Genomic DNA, 14,013 nt, shown 5'->3' with positions numbered 1-14,013 from the left:
ATTTGTAGAGACACAATATAACATTTTGCGTACTTTGTAGTGTAAGAATATCGTAATCAATAAAAGTAAACAACATAATTCATCAACAGTATAAACACGTGCATATAGAGATAAATGACTTGCAGATGCTAACTTTTTCCAACACATTCACGTGCGCTGGTAAATGATCTCTAACTTCTTTAAACTTTGGCAACAACGTCAATAGTAATCGCATTTAGTTAAGAAAACAACACACATTTTAATGTTAGTAAAATAAAAGGGAACAATCAACATTACATACCTGGAATCCACCCACAGGCCTCCGCTCTGCCATGCTGACTTTCGTACCTGTTGCGATCTGCATCTCCAGATAATGACATGGCTTGGTGGGGGGTGTGGCCAGGCACGTTGAATACGCCCCAGTTTCTTGACTCTACCCCCCCATGTCAAAACAGTGCCATGAAGTGAAACACACAGAAAAGTGAAGCGCAAAGGGAAAACGGTATCGCGAGCTCACGCTTGACTGAAACACAAAATAAATGGAGCATAGCAAGGGGCTTATGAGGCAGTTAACTACTCAGACATTACAAATGTATAGTTTTCTCTTCTCTGCAAATGAAACTGGCAAACTGTGAAGAAAGCATTTTAACATTAAAGGTGCTGTATGTAGGACTGACATCAAAAAGGTATTGCAGTCCAAATTCAAAATATTGGAGAGGGTTTTTTTCACCCTCCTCCTCAGACTTGAGCACACGGGAACAGGAACGAGCGCACATGACGATGAATGAAATTAAATATGCCGTGTTTTCCGCCAACTGGTAACCCGGCATGCCGAAATACAATTGGGTAAACTGGCAGTGGGCAGGTTTCACAAACCAAAACACAGACCCACATTCCGGCCGGGAATTCACATTTTCAAAGGAGAATAACTCACTGTAGCATTGTTTTTCAGATAAACAAGTATGTTAACTTAGCATGTTTCTTAAATATCTGCAAATACTGTATATTATAGTATTTTTATGCTTTAGTAGAGTCAAAAACCTACATACAGCACCTTTAAAAAAGGACACACTTCACCAGTTTGCAGGGTGGATAAGTTATTGGTGAGAGTTTGATTTTAGATTTAATACATTTCACAATCACACCTGATATTCCACTCAACTTGATTTATCTCAAATACCCTCATTGTGAAGCCCTAATAGAGCCTTACTAGACTTGTGTTCTGATTTATTTACCCCCCCCCAGAGCTCAAGACACACATGTCAGGTGCAGATGTAAAGCCCAGTGACTCTGAGCTAAAATATATGAGGAAAAGACAGAGAGAAATCTATGAGAACTTGGGTATGGACAATTCTTGTAGTTGATCTGCTGAACAGAATTTTCTTTTTCTAAAAATAAATGGCAATAATAAATGATAAATAATCAGTGTAATTACATTGTTGGTTAATTTGTCCTTTAGGAGCTGAGGATATTGTACAGCAGTATAAGCTGTCAGTCAAAAGGAAGTATGAGAGTGTGTTGAGCTTCCTGTGTGGTGAACAAAAGTCGTTTTTTGCCTTGTATACTGAACCAGTTATCATGAAAAAAAATGCAAATGGAAGTTTTAAGAACATCTGTTTGTCTGAGTTGTTTCATTTGTACGGTCTGATATCTATCATTCTCCGAGGCGACTCTGGCAGTGGTAAAACCATCATAGCACAGAAGATTATGTTGGATTGGGCATCTGACGCAGTTTCTGTTAGACGTTTTAAGTTAGTTTTCTATATGAGGTGTGAGGAGCTGATGTGTATTTCTGAGGAGATTAATTTAATTGAGCTCTTGAGCTACAGCTGTAGTTTAACATCAGATCAGATCTCACAGATACTACAACAGTCACCAGAGAAGGTGCTTTTCATCTTTGATGGATTTGATGAGTTGAGACTTACACAGGACATTTTTTATATGTCAGCACACACTAATCCACTTCAGAAAGCCCCACCTGAAGTCATTCTTTGTTCCCTGTTGAGGGGTCACATCCTGCCAAAGTCCTTCCTGCTGGTCACTACCAAAACTAAGGACACAGTAAACAAACTGCTGAAAGGACAACCATGTTTCACTGAGCTCATGGGCTTTTATGAGAATGACGTGGAGAAGTACTTCCAGAAGGTCTTCTTTGGAGCGTATTATTCTGTGATAGCAAATGAAACCCTTTTCACTGCCTGTTCCATTCCCCTTATCTGCCGGATCATCAGTGATAGGGTCCAATTAGGTGCCGTAACAAACAAAGTAGAAACCACTACCTCCATCTACGTTGACTTTGTGTCCACTCTACTGGAGTATCACTGCCAGGGTTTGAGTCAGTCTGCCCCGACCCTGCTGAGGAGTCTGGGTCAGCTGGCAGAGAGAGGGATGCTGGAACAACAAGTGCTGTTTGATGAGAAAGGCTTGCATGAAATGGTTTCAGAACCTGCTTACAGTCCATTCCTGTCCAAGTTACTCTTGAAAAGAAGAATATGGCATAAGACAATGTTCAGTTTTATGCATCGCAGCTTTCAGGAGTTCTTCACTGCTCTCTACTGTGTCCTTGTGGATGAAGAAGAGTCCCAGAGAAAAGTGAGAGAGCTGCTTCACACTGTAGAGAGAGGATGTGTTTTTTCCTCTTGGTCTGATGGAGAATTTTCAACAGCAGATGTAGAAATTAGACATGCAAAGCTGCTGCAGCCTGTGATTCTGTTCCTCTGTGGTCTCTGTAAGAAAAAATGCATCCCATCATTTTTTGAAAAGCACAACATGGCCTTTTCTATCAGCATAGAAACCCAGCTTAAGGAATGGATCAATCAGTATTCACAGAGATATCAAAATGAACACATGCTGTTCATTCTCCATTGTCTCTATGAGCTCCATGAGGAGAGCTATGTTGAAAAGGTCTTGGAAGGTTTGGTTTTGATAGATCTATCGAATACACCACTGAAAATGACAGACTGTTGGGTGCTGAAGTACTGTTTACAGTGTTGTGAACACATCAGAAACCTGAAACTCCATGTAACATCTGATAATCTGAAGATGCTCATACCTGAACTGTACTGCTGTAAAGAGCTGTGGTGAGTGAATTTCAGGCATTAACAGTCTTAACAGTCTTTCCCAACCTTTCGCAATAAGCTAAACTATCAAGAATTTCATGAATTGAGTGCCAGTCCTGATCACAATATAAAATGCTGTATAAAGAGTATTAAATACCTGATGTTTTTTCAAGGTTAATAATGGATCGCATTTCAGATGATGATGTTTGTTTGATCACAGCTGCTGGTGAAGGGAAGATTCTGCATAAACTGATGTAACGTATATTTAATTTCAGAATAACTTTGAACAGAAGAAATGAGTTGTTCCTGTATCCAATTATTCAGTATATTTCATGAGTTTGATGTAAAATATAATTTGATTACCAATTAATGCACTTTATATACCTTTATTTTAATTGCCAGTATAAAGCTGCTTGAAAACAGTGGAAGTGTGTTCTGCCCAGAGATTGTGTCAGTCAGAGATAAAGAGATCACGTAAGACGAAGCTCACGACCACCATCATTTATCTCACTTGTTATCCTTGTCATCCTACACTTTACCTGCACTAATTTTTGTTCTTATCTCTCACTGCTTCAGGTTGTCTGTTTGCTCATCAGTGGTCATAGAAACACCATTAAAGACAGAATTTACTCTAACCTGTCCAGACTCATTGATTTCCACCATCAAGTGGGTAAAACAGCAGAACGAGCGGGCAATGCACAGTTACAGTTATTTGTGAGTGGAAGCTTCATTCTTTTTCCAGATATCACTTTAGAATTGCTGTCATTTCCATCATGCTGAGCATTTTGGAAAACAATAATTTTTTTCCAAAAAGGTTATTTGGTTAATTTGATGTAATTGAATTGCTAGGAATCACAATATCATCACATTCACTTTTATTTTGATTCTTATTTAAGCTTTGTGCTTGAGGGCCAGCATGTCCCAAATATAAATTAGTTTTTTTGCTGTTGTTGTTTAGTGGTCTTGAGGAAGAGGAAGTTCGTCTGTTGATGTTCCTGAAATCTGTGTCTGGTTTGAAGAAAGTCTGTCTGCAGGTTTCAAATCTGACTAACAGACTGGCCAATCAAATCCTGTCTCTCATTCAGGCCTGTCCCAGTCTGACTGAATTCAGGTAACTCAATATCTGGCCATTAAAGTAGGTTTTATGTAGTTTTGTTATTATTTTTGAAAATTTTACTTCTAAAATAACTTGATACATTTTTCCACTTAATTTCTAATATTAATTAGTGGGTGCTTGCCAAAGGCAAGGCACTCACTATTGTTTTTGCTCATACTTATTATTCTAATTTTTTTCTTCTTCATTCCGCCGAATGTTTGGTGCGTAACTCCTCCCGCAGCTTTTATCACAGACCCACGAATGAGGCGTCAAATCATGCGGATTATTCGGGAATGGTGTGCTATGACTTTTATAAGCGATCGGGGGGTACGGTGTTCGCCCTAGGGGTGAAAAAGCGCCCAAAAAATCTCATAGACTTAACATTGTGACAAACTTTGAGTCATAGCTCAGAGCGAGGATTTCACAGAAACTTGTGATTTGCCACATTTGAAGAGGCTGGCAGGCTCTGTAAGAACATACCTCACATTGGGGTAAAAGTTGCACTCCTGGGGGGCAGGAGCTGCCCAAAATTTCCCATTGACTTACTATGGAGCAGGACGTCCCATGAAACGCATGCGTTTCACCTACTATGGTAAATTGCATAGGGATTTTGTATTGAACATAGCTCTGGATCACAGTGTCATAGAGACAAGGGGGCGGGCTCATTTTACTCAGACGACCAATCAATCTCTTAGGATCATTGTGAAGCTATCAAGCCACGCCCTAGCAACCATTTAGAGCACCTCAGCAACAAGTTCCATAGACATCCACTGAAAGAGATTAAAGGGATATCTGAATTGTCATATAAACATGAGGGTGGTCTCATTTGACTCGGGGCAGCAAACAGCCAATCATGAATCACCTCAACAGTTCCTAGCCCCTCCCTAGCAACCATTGTCGAGCACATTAGCAACCAAAATCCAAAGAGGGATATCTTCCATTCTGAATGTCACAGAGGCATGGGAGTTGGTTTATATCATTCATAGTGACAACAAGCCTTTGCAGTTTCATCATTGGCAGCTGCCAAGCCACTCCCTAGCAACCAAACAGAGTACTCTAGCAACCAAAATCCAAAGAGGGATATCTTCCATTCTGAATGTCACAGAGGCACGGGAGTTGGTTTATATCATTCATACTGACAAGAAGCATGTGAAATTTCATCATTGGCAGCTGCCAAGCAACTCCCTAGCAACCAAATAGAGTACCCTAGCAACCAAAATCCAAAGAGGGATATCTTCCATTCTGAATGTCACAGAGAAATGGGAGTTGGTTTATATCATTCATAGTGACAAGAAGCCTTTGGAGTTTCATCATTGGCAGCTGCCAAGCAACTCCATAGCAACCAATCCGAGTACCCTAGCAACCAAAATCCAAAGAGGGATATCTTCCATTCTGCATGACACAGAGAAATGGGAGTTGGTTTATATCATTTGACAAGAAGCCTTTGTAGTTTCATCTTTGGCAGCTGCCAAGCAACTCCATAGCAACCAAATAGAGTACCCTAGCAACCAAAATCCAAAGAGGGATATCTTCCATTCTAGCACATAGAAATACTACTTACACCCTAGCAACCGAGTGGCGAGTTTTACCACTGCAAGCACCCACTCACATTTTCTTCAGGAAATGTATATTCTAGTTATCATTAAACCTTAGGTTTTCCCCAGTCATTGCGAACCAGAAGCTCCTAAAGTTTCATAATACATTTAGTAAATTTCTTATGATGTATTTCAGTTTAAATATCGGAAAAGAAATCCTGGTGCAAATCCAATCCCTGATGGAATCATTGAAGCTGATGGGTTGGACTCTGACTGTGTAAGATTTTATTATATAAATCATTAGTCTTTTCTTTCATTTCGATATGGATATTATTTTTCTGTGGATATACAGAAAACAATAACTTTGCAGGATAGTCATCATTATCCATGTTAAATGTTATTCTAATTAGCTGGAGGAAATCCCTGTTTATTCAGCCATATGTGGAGAGGTTCACAAAGGAGGAGGTGAAGACAAAGAGAGAAGAGAGCGAGAGTAAAAGTAAGCTAAATGTGTACCATTTTTTTTATATGTAATTCAGACTCCTGTCCATTGTCCTAAAAAGAGCTGATAAAATGTAAAAACTGTAACTTGAATGCAATGTAAGTCGCTTTGGATAAAAGCGTCTGCTAAATGCATAAATGTAAATTAGAAGATCCGAAAGTAGTGACACATTATTTCTGTGGTAGCTTTTATTTGAGTCTGTGAGACTTCTTACTGTTCGGTTTAAATGTATTATTTTAGTTCCTATAAAGTTGTTTTATTTACCTTTTATTGATTTGTTCAGTTTAATTAAATGATTTAATTAACAAAAATGTTAATTGTTTTTATTCTTAATTAGGACTTAATTAGGTGTATTTCACAATTGAGAAAGCATTGAGGCCAAAAATGATAAGTTTTCATTTAATAAATTCATTGTTTTTTTTGTTTATGTTTTTTATATGATTTTAAGCCACTTAGTCAATTCAAACAACCATTGTGGACATATCAGCATAAGTGTGTTGTACCAGACATACAATGTGATCTGATTTACTTGAGTTTTTTATTTTAAATTTGAGATGTTTTTCCTTTGTTCTTAATTGTCTTAAATTGTTTGACTTGTGTTTTGTCTGACAGTAGGAGGGAGTTCAGATTCAGTGTCTTACTCATCAATAAAAGTTGAATCATCAACTGAACAGTCAGTGAGTAAGAGTTGTGCCACTTATTTTCTTTCTTTTTCTTTCCTGGCCAGTACCTGTATTTACTTAAGCAATATGCCTTTAAATTGCTTACAAATTCACAGTAATTCAATCAACAAATATTATGGTGAACTGGAGAAATTTTACATTTTTCAATTATAGTATTTTGAGGATAAACTATTCCCTTCTTCTTTTCTGTATCAGTCCTCAGAAGATGCAAAAGTTTTCACACCTGAACTTATTCAGAGAGGTGATGAGGACAAACACAAGAATACATACAGGTATTGATACATACGCTTGTTTTTATTTTGTTTTATGCCTAAACGAACGATACCTAAATCAAGTTAGACCGTGTTTTTTTTTTTTACATAATGAAAGATGCAGGTAGTTATGACTTAATATGAAAATGATTATTCCGCCTCCAGGTTTTTGTGTCCACATGCTGGTCGGTTTCGTTGCAGTCTGACCAACCTTGTGTTTGAGATGGAGAGTGAAGGAAAGATGTTGTATAACATTGTCTCGTGGGACTCTCGTCTGTTAGATGGTTTGGGTCAGATTAAGCCTGCAGGACCCTTGTACAACATTGACTGTGCTTCAGGTTTAGTTTCACAACTGCACCTTCCACACTGTGAAATATTCTGTGGTAGGTTTATTTTTTACATACTAAGTGTAATATTAATATGTTTCACAGTGGTTGACAGCTGTATAGAACAGTTTTGAAACTGCAGTTATTTGGCTATCCATCTAGCCTAAATAATCAGCAAGGAGTGAGATCAGAGATCTTAATTATCAATAATAATAATAATTATTATTATTATTACTTATCAAATAATAAGCACTACAATGGTCATGAATTAGACCAAACAAGATAAACATTTTAACAAAATTTGTAAATGTATTTTTCAGAGAAAAATAAGGACGGTTTGGCTGTAGCACATTTCACTCGGGGTAATATAGAAATGATACAGCCATTCAGTGTGACTAAAACTCATGTGATCATTGACATCAAAGACCTCTCCATATACGGACTCGTGAAAAAGATATTTTCTGGTTCCCCCATTGTTGCCCAAGTGTTGCTGTTCCTTCGACCTGTAACTGTTGAGCAGAAACAGAAAATACTTAATGTCCACTTGCTTCCAGGAAACGTTCCAATATCAGAGGTACTGCTATCTGAACATATTGTTTCTTTGTGCTCTGTCTTTTTGCCATTCACTTTGTTTAACAGAGTATTCTAACAAAACGTGTATCTTTCAAAGCCCCTTTAACAAACATTACGAGCTTTTTTGTGTAAAAGAAGTAGCCTTCATGCATTGATTTTGAAAAGAACACTAGATCCAAACACAGACAATAGAATGCATCATTGCCACCAATCAACTGTTAAAATAGTTTGCATTCAATCCTGCTCAATTTGCTGCATTTGTACTGCATCACTCAACCACTGTAGGTCAAACACCAAAATTATGAAAATTATTACACAGTGCATTTAAATGTTATAAAACACTTTGTCATTTGATTAATTACTGCAGCCATGATCACCTGAAAATGTCAAAAAAAATGTTCAATTAAATTCTGTTTAGCACCAGCTTTATTAACGTGTGACATTACAACTGCTTGAACTGGATTGTAGTTGGATAGTGAATATGATGCTGGCTTTTTGTGCAGAAATGCGTTGTGAAAGTAACAGTTTAAGTAAATTTACTTGGGTTAAAATTTTGTCCCCACAACACTTCCCCCCTTTCCTCAAGGTCCAGCGCTGCCACCAGGAAAAAACATACATTGAGACGAGTTCACAATGTCATCTGTTTCCTGGCAGAAAATACAGTCTGTGTTGTCTGCCAGAGGATTGTGAAGTGCAACCAATGGTAACATAGTATTTAATAAAGAACACTTTATGCATAGATCACACATAAATTATATAGCTAAATTTAAGTGTGCTATTAGATATTAGATATATATATATATATATATATATATATATATATATATATATATATATATATATATATATATATATATAGCACACTAATATTAGATAGTGGATGTACGTTAGGGCTGGGTATTGACACAGATTTCTTGAATGGTTGATTCCAATTCAGAATCTCATGATTGAGTTAAATTATGATCTTGATTTGATTCAGTATCAATCGATATCAGGTTAATGACAGTTTTTCTTAAGGAAAATACACATTGTCATTTAAAATTAACTACAGAAATACTACTTTTAATTGCTATTTATTTTCAGATATGATAATCCACACTCAAATAAATCGCCCAGCTCTAATCTGCTAAAGATGGCTATAACACATGAAAATGTTATATGGTATTATAAGCATTAACCTTAAGATTTTCTGATTTTCTCTTTTTTCAGAGTGAGATTTTTGAGTGTAATAATTTTGGCCAAAACTATCACCCCACGTTTGAAGTGTTTCTGGATGTCAATATCAAGGAGGTCAGACTGGGTGTTTTTGACGAAAATGTAGATGGGAAGGAAGTGTGGAACAGACGGCGAATCCTTCTTACAGGTACTCATGATTCTGATCAAATAAATTGTTTTCCTAAAATAAAATAAGCTACTAACAAAAAGTAGCCAACTATACTTTAAGGAAGCAATACAGTGTCTAAATAAATAACAATCGGATTATGCATTTCTTTTGTGATCAGCAATATTATAAAATCTGACACACAACAATATCTCTGTTAAGGTCACAGCATTAAACAGATAATCTTACACCAAACCAAACACAACAAAAGCTAGAACAATTTCCATATTGAAGAAATTGTGGTTCATCATTTTTTTTTTTTTTACTGGTTCATTTGCATGAACAGTCCAAACATTACATCCCAGCATGAACGCTTGAAATGGATTGTAGGCTTGGACACAGAAACAGTATTTGTTATGTCATGATGTAACAAACAGATACCTCTGAAATAACTTTTTAAAATGTTTGACAGGTATTTCTCACTGATCTCCTATGTATGTTTTTATTATTAGCATCAAGTCAAGGTGTAGAACCTCCTGCTCAGAGAAGAATCACAGGTTTGACTTCAGTGTATTGAATGCACAACATTTCATTTGTTTTTTATTCCTTTGATTCTTTCCAGGGTTTCTGTGGGTCTTAAAATGTATTTATATGCCCTTACACAAATTAAGATCTTAAAAGGGTCTTAAAAGGATAGTTCACCAAAAAATGAAAATTCTGTCATTAATTACTCACCCTCATGTCGTACCAAACCCAAAAGACCTTATTTCATCTTCGGAACACATATTAAGATATTTTTGATGAAATCCAAGAGCTTTCTGACCCTTCATAGACAGCAACGCAACTCAAATGTTCCCAGGACCAGAAACATAGCAAGAACCTCAGTAAAATAGTCCATGTCAAGTCACCTTTATTTATATAGCGCTTTTAACAATACAGATGGTGTCAAAGCACTTAACAGTATCAAATTGGAGGATAGAGTGTCAGTCATTTATACAAATAAGATTAAACACTCAATTTTCAGTTAAGGCATTTCATTATTGAATTCAGAGATGTCATTGTCTAGATCAGTTTAGTTTAAATAGTATCTGCGAAATCAAATTGACGATAATCACTAGAAATGAAGTGTCCCCAACTGAGCAAGCCAGAGGCGACAGCGGCAAGGAACCAAAACTCCCTCTGTGACAGAATGGAGAAGAAAAAAAACCCTTGGGAGAAACCAGGTGTCAGGGAACTGTTGTGTGTGTGTCATGTGTTCCTGCCCCTTGTGTCCATATTTGGTTTGTTTCCTGTCATGTCATTAGTAGTTCATTCTGTTTAGCTGTGTTTGTCTCGTTAGCTATGATTTACCGGTGTATATTAGTCCTGTCTGTTTAGTTAGATTTCGTCTGGTCTACTCGTTAACCCCGGTGTGTGATGTCCTTGTCTGCCTTGCCTTGTCCTGCCATGTCTTGATGTTCAGTAAAATATGTTATTTGAGTTTATATCCTCGTCTGCGTGTTCCTGGTTCCTCCCTCGTGTGTGCACCGTGACAGAAGACCAGACCTAAACAGTAAGCGGCGCCCCTTCACCTCGTTTTGTTTTCAGTTTTTGAAAAGTCTTTTGTTTGTTCCTGTTTTGTCTGTCTCTCGCGGCATGGAAGTCGCCACTCGACATCCCGCCTTAGCCCACTGCAAGTCGGCGTGGGAGTTCGGCAGGATTACCGCGAGTGCCGCGAGTCCGCTGGCCGCGATCCCTCCAGCCTGCCGATCGCGGGAGAAGTTCGCCGTTGTCCGCGGCTCAACCAAGCCCGCCGATCGCGGGAGATGTTCCGCCGCCGTCCGCGGCTCCCAACCTCGCCGCTCACACAATGCCCGCCGTTCGCGGGAGTTCACGCCGCCGTCCGCGGCACACCGAGCCCGCCGTTCGCGGGAGTTCACGCCGCCGTCCGCGGCACACCGAGCCCGCCGTTCGCGGGAGTTCACGCCGCCACCTGCGGTTCACCCAAGTCCGCCGTCCGTGGGGAAAGCCAACCCACCGTCGGCGGCTTCACCGTGCCCGCCGTTCGCGGGAGATCAACGCTGCCGTCCGCGGGGAAAGCCAACCCGCCGTCGGCGGCTCCCCCTGTTCACGCCGCCGTCCGCGGCTCCCCTGTGCACGCCGCCGGTCCGCCTCTGACTCAATGCCCGCCGGTCCGCCTCTGACTCAATGCCCGCCGGTCCGCCTCTGACTCAATGCCCGCCGGTCCGCCTCTGACTCAATGCCCGCCGGTCCGCCTCTGACTCAATGCCCGCCGGTCCGCCGCTGACTCAAGCCCACCGGATTGCCGCTGACTCAAGCCTGCCGGTCGCCGATACCCACTCCGTGGATCAAGTCCACATGTCACGGCCAGGAGAGCCGTGTTTGTGTTCGTTGTGCCCACAGGAACATTTTAAACTTACCTTGTCGTGTCATGTCTTGTCCATGGAGACTCGTCTGGGGCAGGCGGCTCCTTGAGTTGTGGCCATGGAGGCCAGTCGCAGCCGCTTGCCCCCCCTGTCGCAGAAGTGGAGGAGGTCGCTGAGGGACCCTGTGAGGGCCCCTGACTCCTCGTCATGCCCAGAGGAAGCCTCAGCTTCCTAGCCAGCCCAGGAGGGCTTCTGGTTCCTGTGGGATGTCCTGTCCTGTTTGTCTGACCCTGGAGGGTTTCTGTCGTGTCTTGTACTGTTTTGTCTGTCTAGCCCCGGAGGGCTCCTGATACCCCCTGGATTCCCCATGGAAATTTTGGGGGGGGGTAGTAGAGCTCTGGGTGGAGTGGGTGGGCCGAAGAAGGATGCCATGGCCACAGTTACCACCTGCCATGGCCTCCTGAGCTCCCTGCTCCGCCATGGGTCCTGTCTGTCTGTTCCGCTCTGGAGGTCCCCGTCCTGTGGTCCGTGTCTGTCCTGAGAGGCCTCCAGAGCGCCCACCCCCCCTCCCCGATGGAACTGTTAAGGCTCGGGACGAGCCTTTCGGGAGGGGGGAGTTATGTCAGGGAACTGTTGTGTGTGTGTCATGTGTTCCTGCCCCTTGTGTCCATATTTGGTTTGTTTCCTGTCGTGTCATTAGTAGTTCATTCTGTTTAGCTGTGTTTGTCTCGTTAGCTATGATTTACCGGTGTATATTAGTCCTGTCTGTTTAGTTAGATTTCGTCTGGTCTACTCGTTAACCCCGGTGTGTGATGTCCTTGTCTGCCTTGCCTTGTCCTGCCATGTCTTGATGTTCAGTAAAATATGTTATTTGAGTTTCTATCCTCGTCTGCGTGTTCCTGGTTCCTCCCTCGTGTGTGCACCGTGACACCAGGCTGTTGTTGGGGGCCAGTTCTCCTCTGGCCAGGAGTTTATTGTTTACTTATAATTTTAATTAAAATTTTAAATGTAAAAATATTATATTTCTATTTTATATTGTTGCAATTTCTAACAATAATAGTATTATGTAGTTAGGTCTTTTATTATATTTTTAGCTATTTTCTTTTGTTTTTAGTTTTATTGTATTTAAGTTGAGGTCCTCACTGGGCATATGTCCCGGCCTCCGCCGACGATCAGGGAGACATCATCTCCCGGCTCCGATCCACCATCTGATCCGGACACGGACTGAGAAACAGAATAAGAAAGAAACGGACAAATATTAGCATAGATGCCATTCTTCTTACGATGTAACGAGTACATCATGTGTTATGGGGAGTGTTCTTGTCTCGTCGTGTTAAAGTCTTGTTTTCTGAAAGATTGAACAAAATTAAGCAAGTTTATGCTTAAAACAAGAACAAATACAAGTATGTCAATGAGGTATGAAAACATTTCCCACTGAGTTAAGATGATTTTTCTGGACCTGTTATAAGTTACTAATACATTAATACTAATAATTTACATTTAGAGAATCTATGGTGTGTTGTGTTCCCTTTAATTTTCTTTACTTGGTCTTAAAAAGATCTTTTAAAAAACTCTTAAACTGACCTTCATAAAACCTGCTGGAACCCTCTTTCACATATTCTTGAAAAGTAACTTGAAGTAACTTATTTTAAATCAACTTTTTTTTTTTTTAATCTTATTTGTTTTCCATCAGAAACTGAATTTGTGAACAAACACAGAGATAAGCTCATTCTGAGAGTTTCATCGGTGATGACTATTGCGGATGGTCTGAGGACTAAAGACATGATTCCAGGTGAAATGTACAGTAAAGTTCAAGCTGCAGAAACACGACCAGAGAAAATGAGACTCTTGTTGGATGTTCTTGAGTCTGGAGGAGCTGCTGTAAAAGCAGAATTCTGCAGACTGCTGAAGGAGAACGAACCTTATCTAGTAGATGAACTGGAGTCTGGACCAGCTGACTACAGTAATGCTGAGAAATTTCAGTCCGATTGAGACATAAAGCATGTAATGATTGAGATCCAGATGCTTGTTTTCTTAATTATTATTTTTAATTATCTATTGATTAATTATTATTATTTATTAATTATCTATTTGGCATGAACTTCACAAATTTGTGTAAATCCTGATGATCGTGTTCTTCATCAAAATGACCAAATCTTGTGCTTCACAGAAAACAGGAACAGTTTACTCTAATTTGCCTATTTAATACAACACTGAAAGAGAGCTGTATCTAAAATATTTCCTATTTTGTTATAACTTACTGTTTTTCAAAACAATTATTACAATTTCTGTTGTATTTGCTTAAATAAATGTGTCCCCCTC

General features: G+C 39.8%; 1 protein-coding gene across 1 annotated transcript in view; it reads left to right on the top strand.

The window, feature by feature from the left end:
* Positions 1-14,013, top strand: part of nlrb5 (NOD-like receptor family B, member 5) — an 18,351-nt gene extending 4,338 nt beyond the window's left edge. The window contains exons 6-21 of the mRNA XM_079380153.1: positions 1,225-1,320; positions 1,439-3,059; positions 3,212-3,292; positions 3,441-3,512; positions 3,615-3,752; positions 3,997-4,149; positions 5,866-5,946; positions 6,080-6,168; positions 6,784-6,848; positions 7,050-7,126; positions 7,271-7,488; positions 7,752-8,005; positions 8,591-8,707; positions 9,214-9,367; positions 9,838-9,882; positions 13,385-14,013. Coding sequence (XP_079236279.1) covers positions 1,225-1,320; positions 1,439-3,059; positions 3,212-3,292; positions 3,441-3,512; positions 3,615-3,752; positions 3,997-4,149; positions 5,866-5,946; positions 6,080-6,168; positions 6,784-6,848; positions 7,050-7,126; positions 7,271-7,488; positions 7,752-8,005; positions 8,591-8,707; positions 9,214-9,367; positions 9,838-9,882; positions 13,385-13,683 — 3,560 coding nt within the window. The 3' untranslated portion in view covers positions 13,684-14,013. The remainder of the gene's footprint in view (positions 1-1,224; positions 1,321-1,438; positions 3,060-3,211; positions 3,293-3,440; positions 3,513-3,614; positions 3,753-3,996; positions 4,150-5,865; positions 5,947-6,079; positions 6,169-6,783; positions 6,849-7,049; positions 7,127-7,270; positions 7,489-7,751; positions 8,006-8,590; positions 8,708-9,213; positions 9,368-9,837; positions 9,883-13,384) is intronic.

The sequence above is a fragment of the Barbus barbus genome (genome assembly GCF_936440315.1).
Source record: "Barbus barbus genome assembly, chromosome: 26".
Lineage (NCBI taxonomy): Eukaryota > Metazoa > Chordata > Actinopteri > Cypriniformes > Cyprinidae > Barbus > Barbus barbus.
Note: the sequence above shows the minus strand (reverse complement) of the source record. Positions and strands in the feature narration are given on the sequence as shown.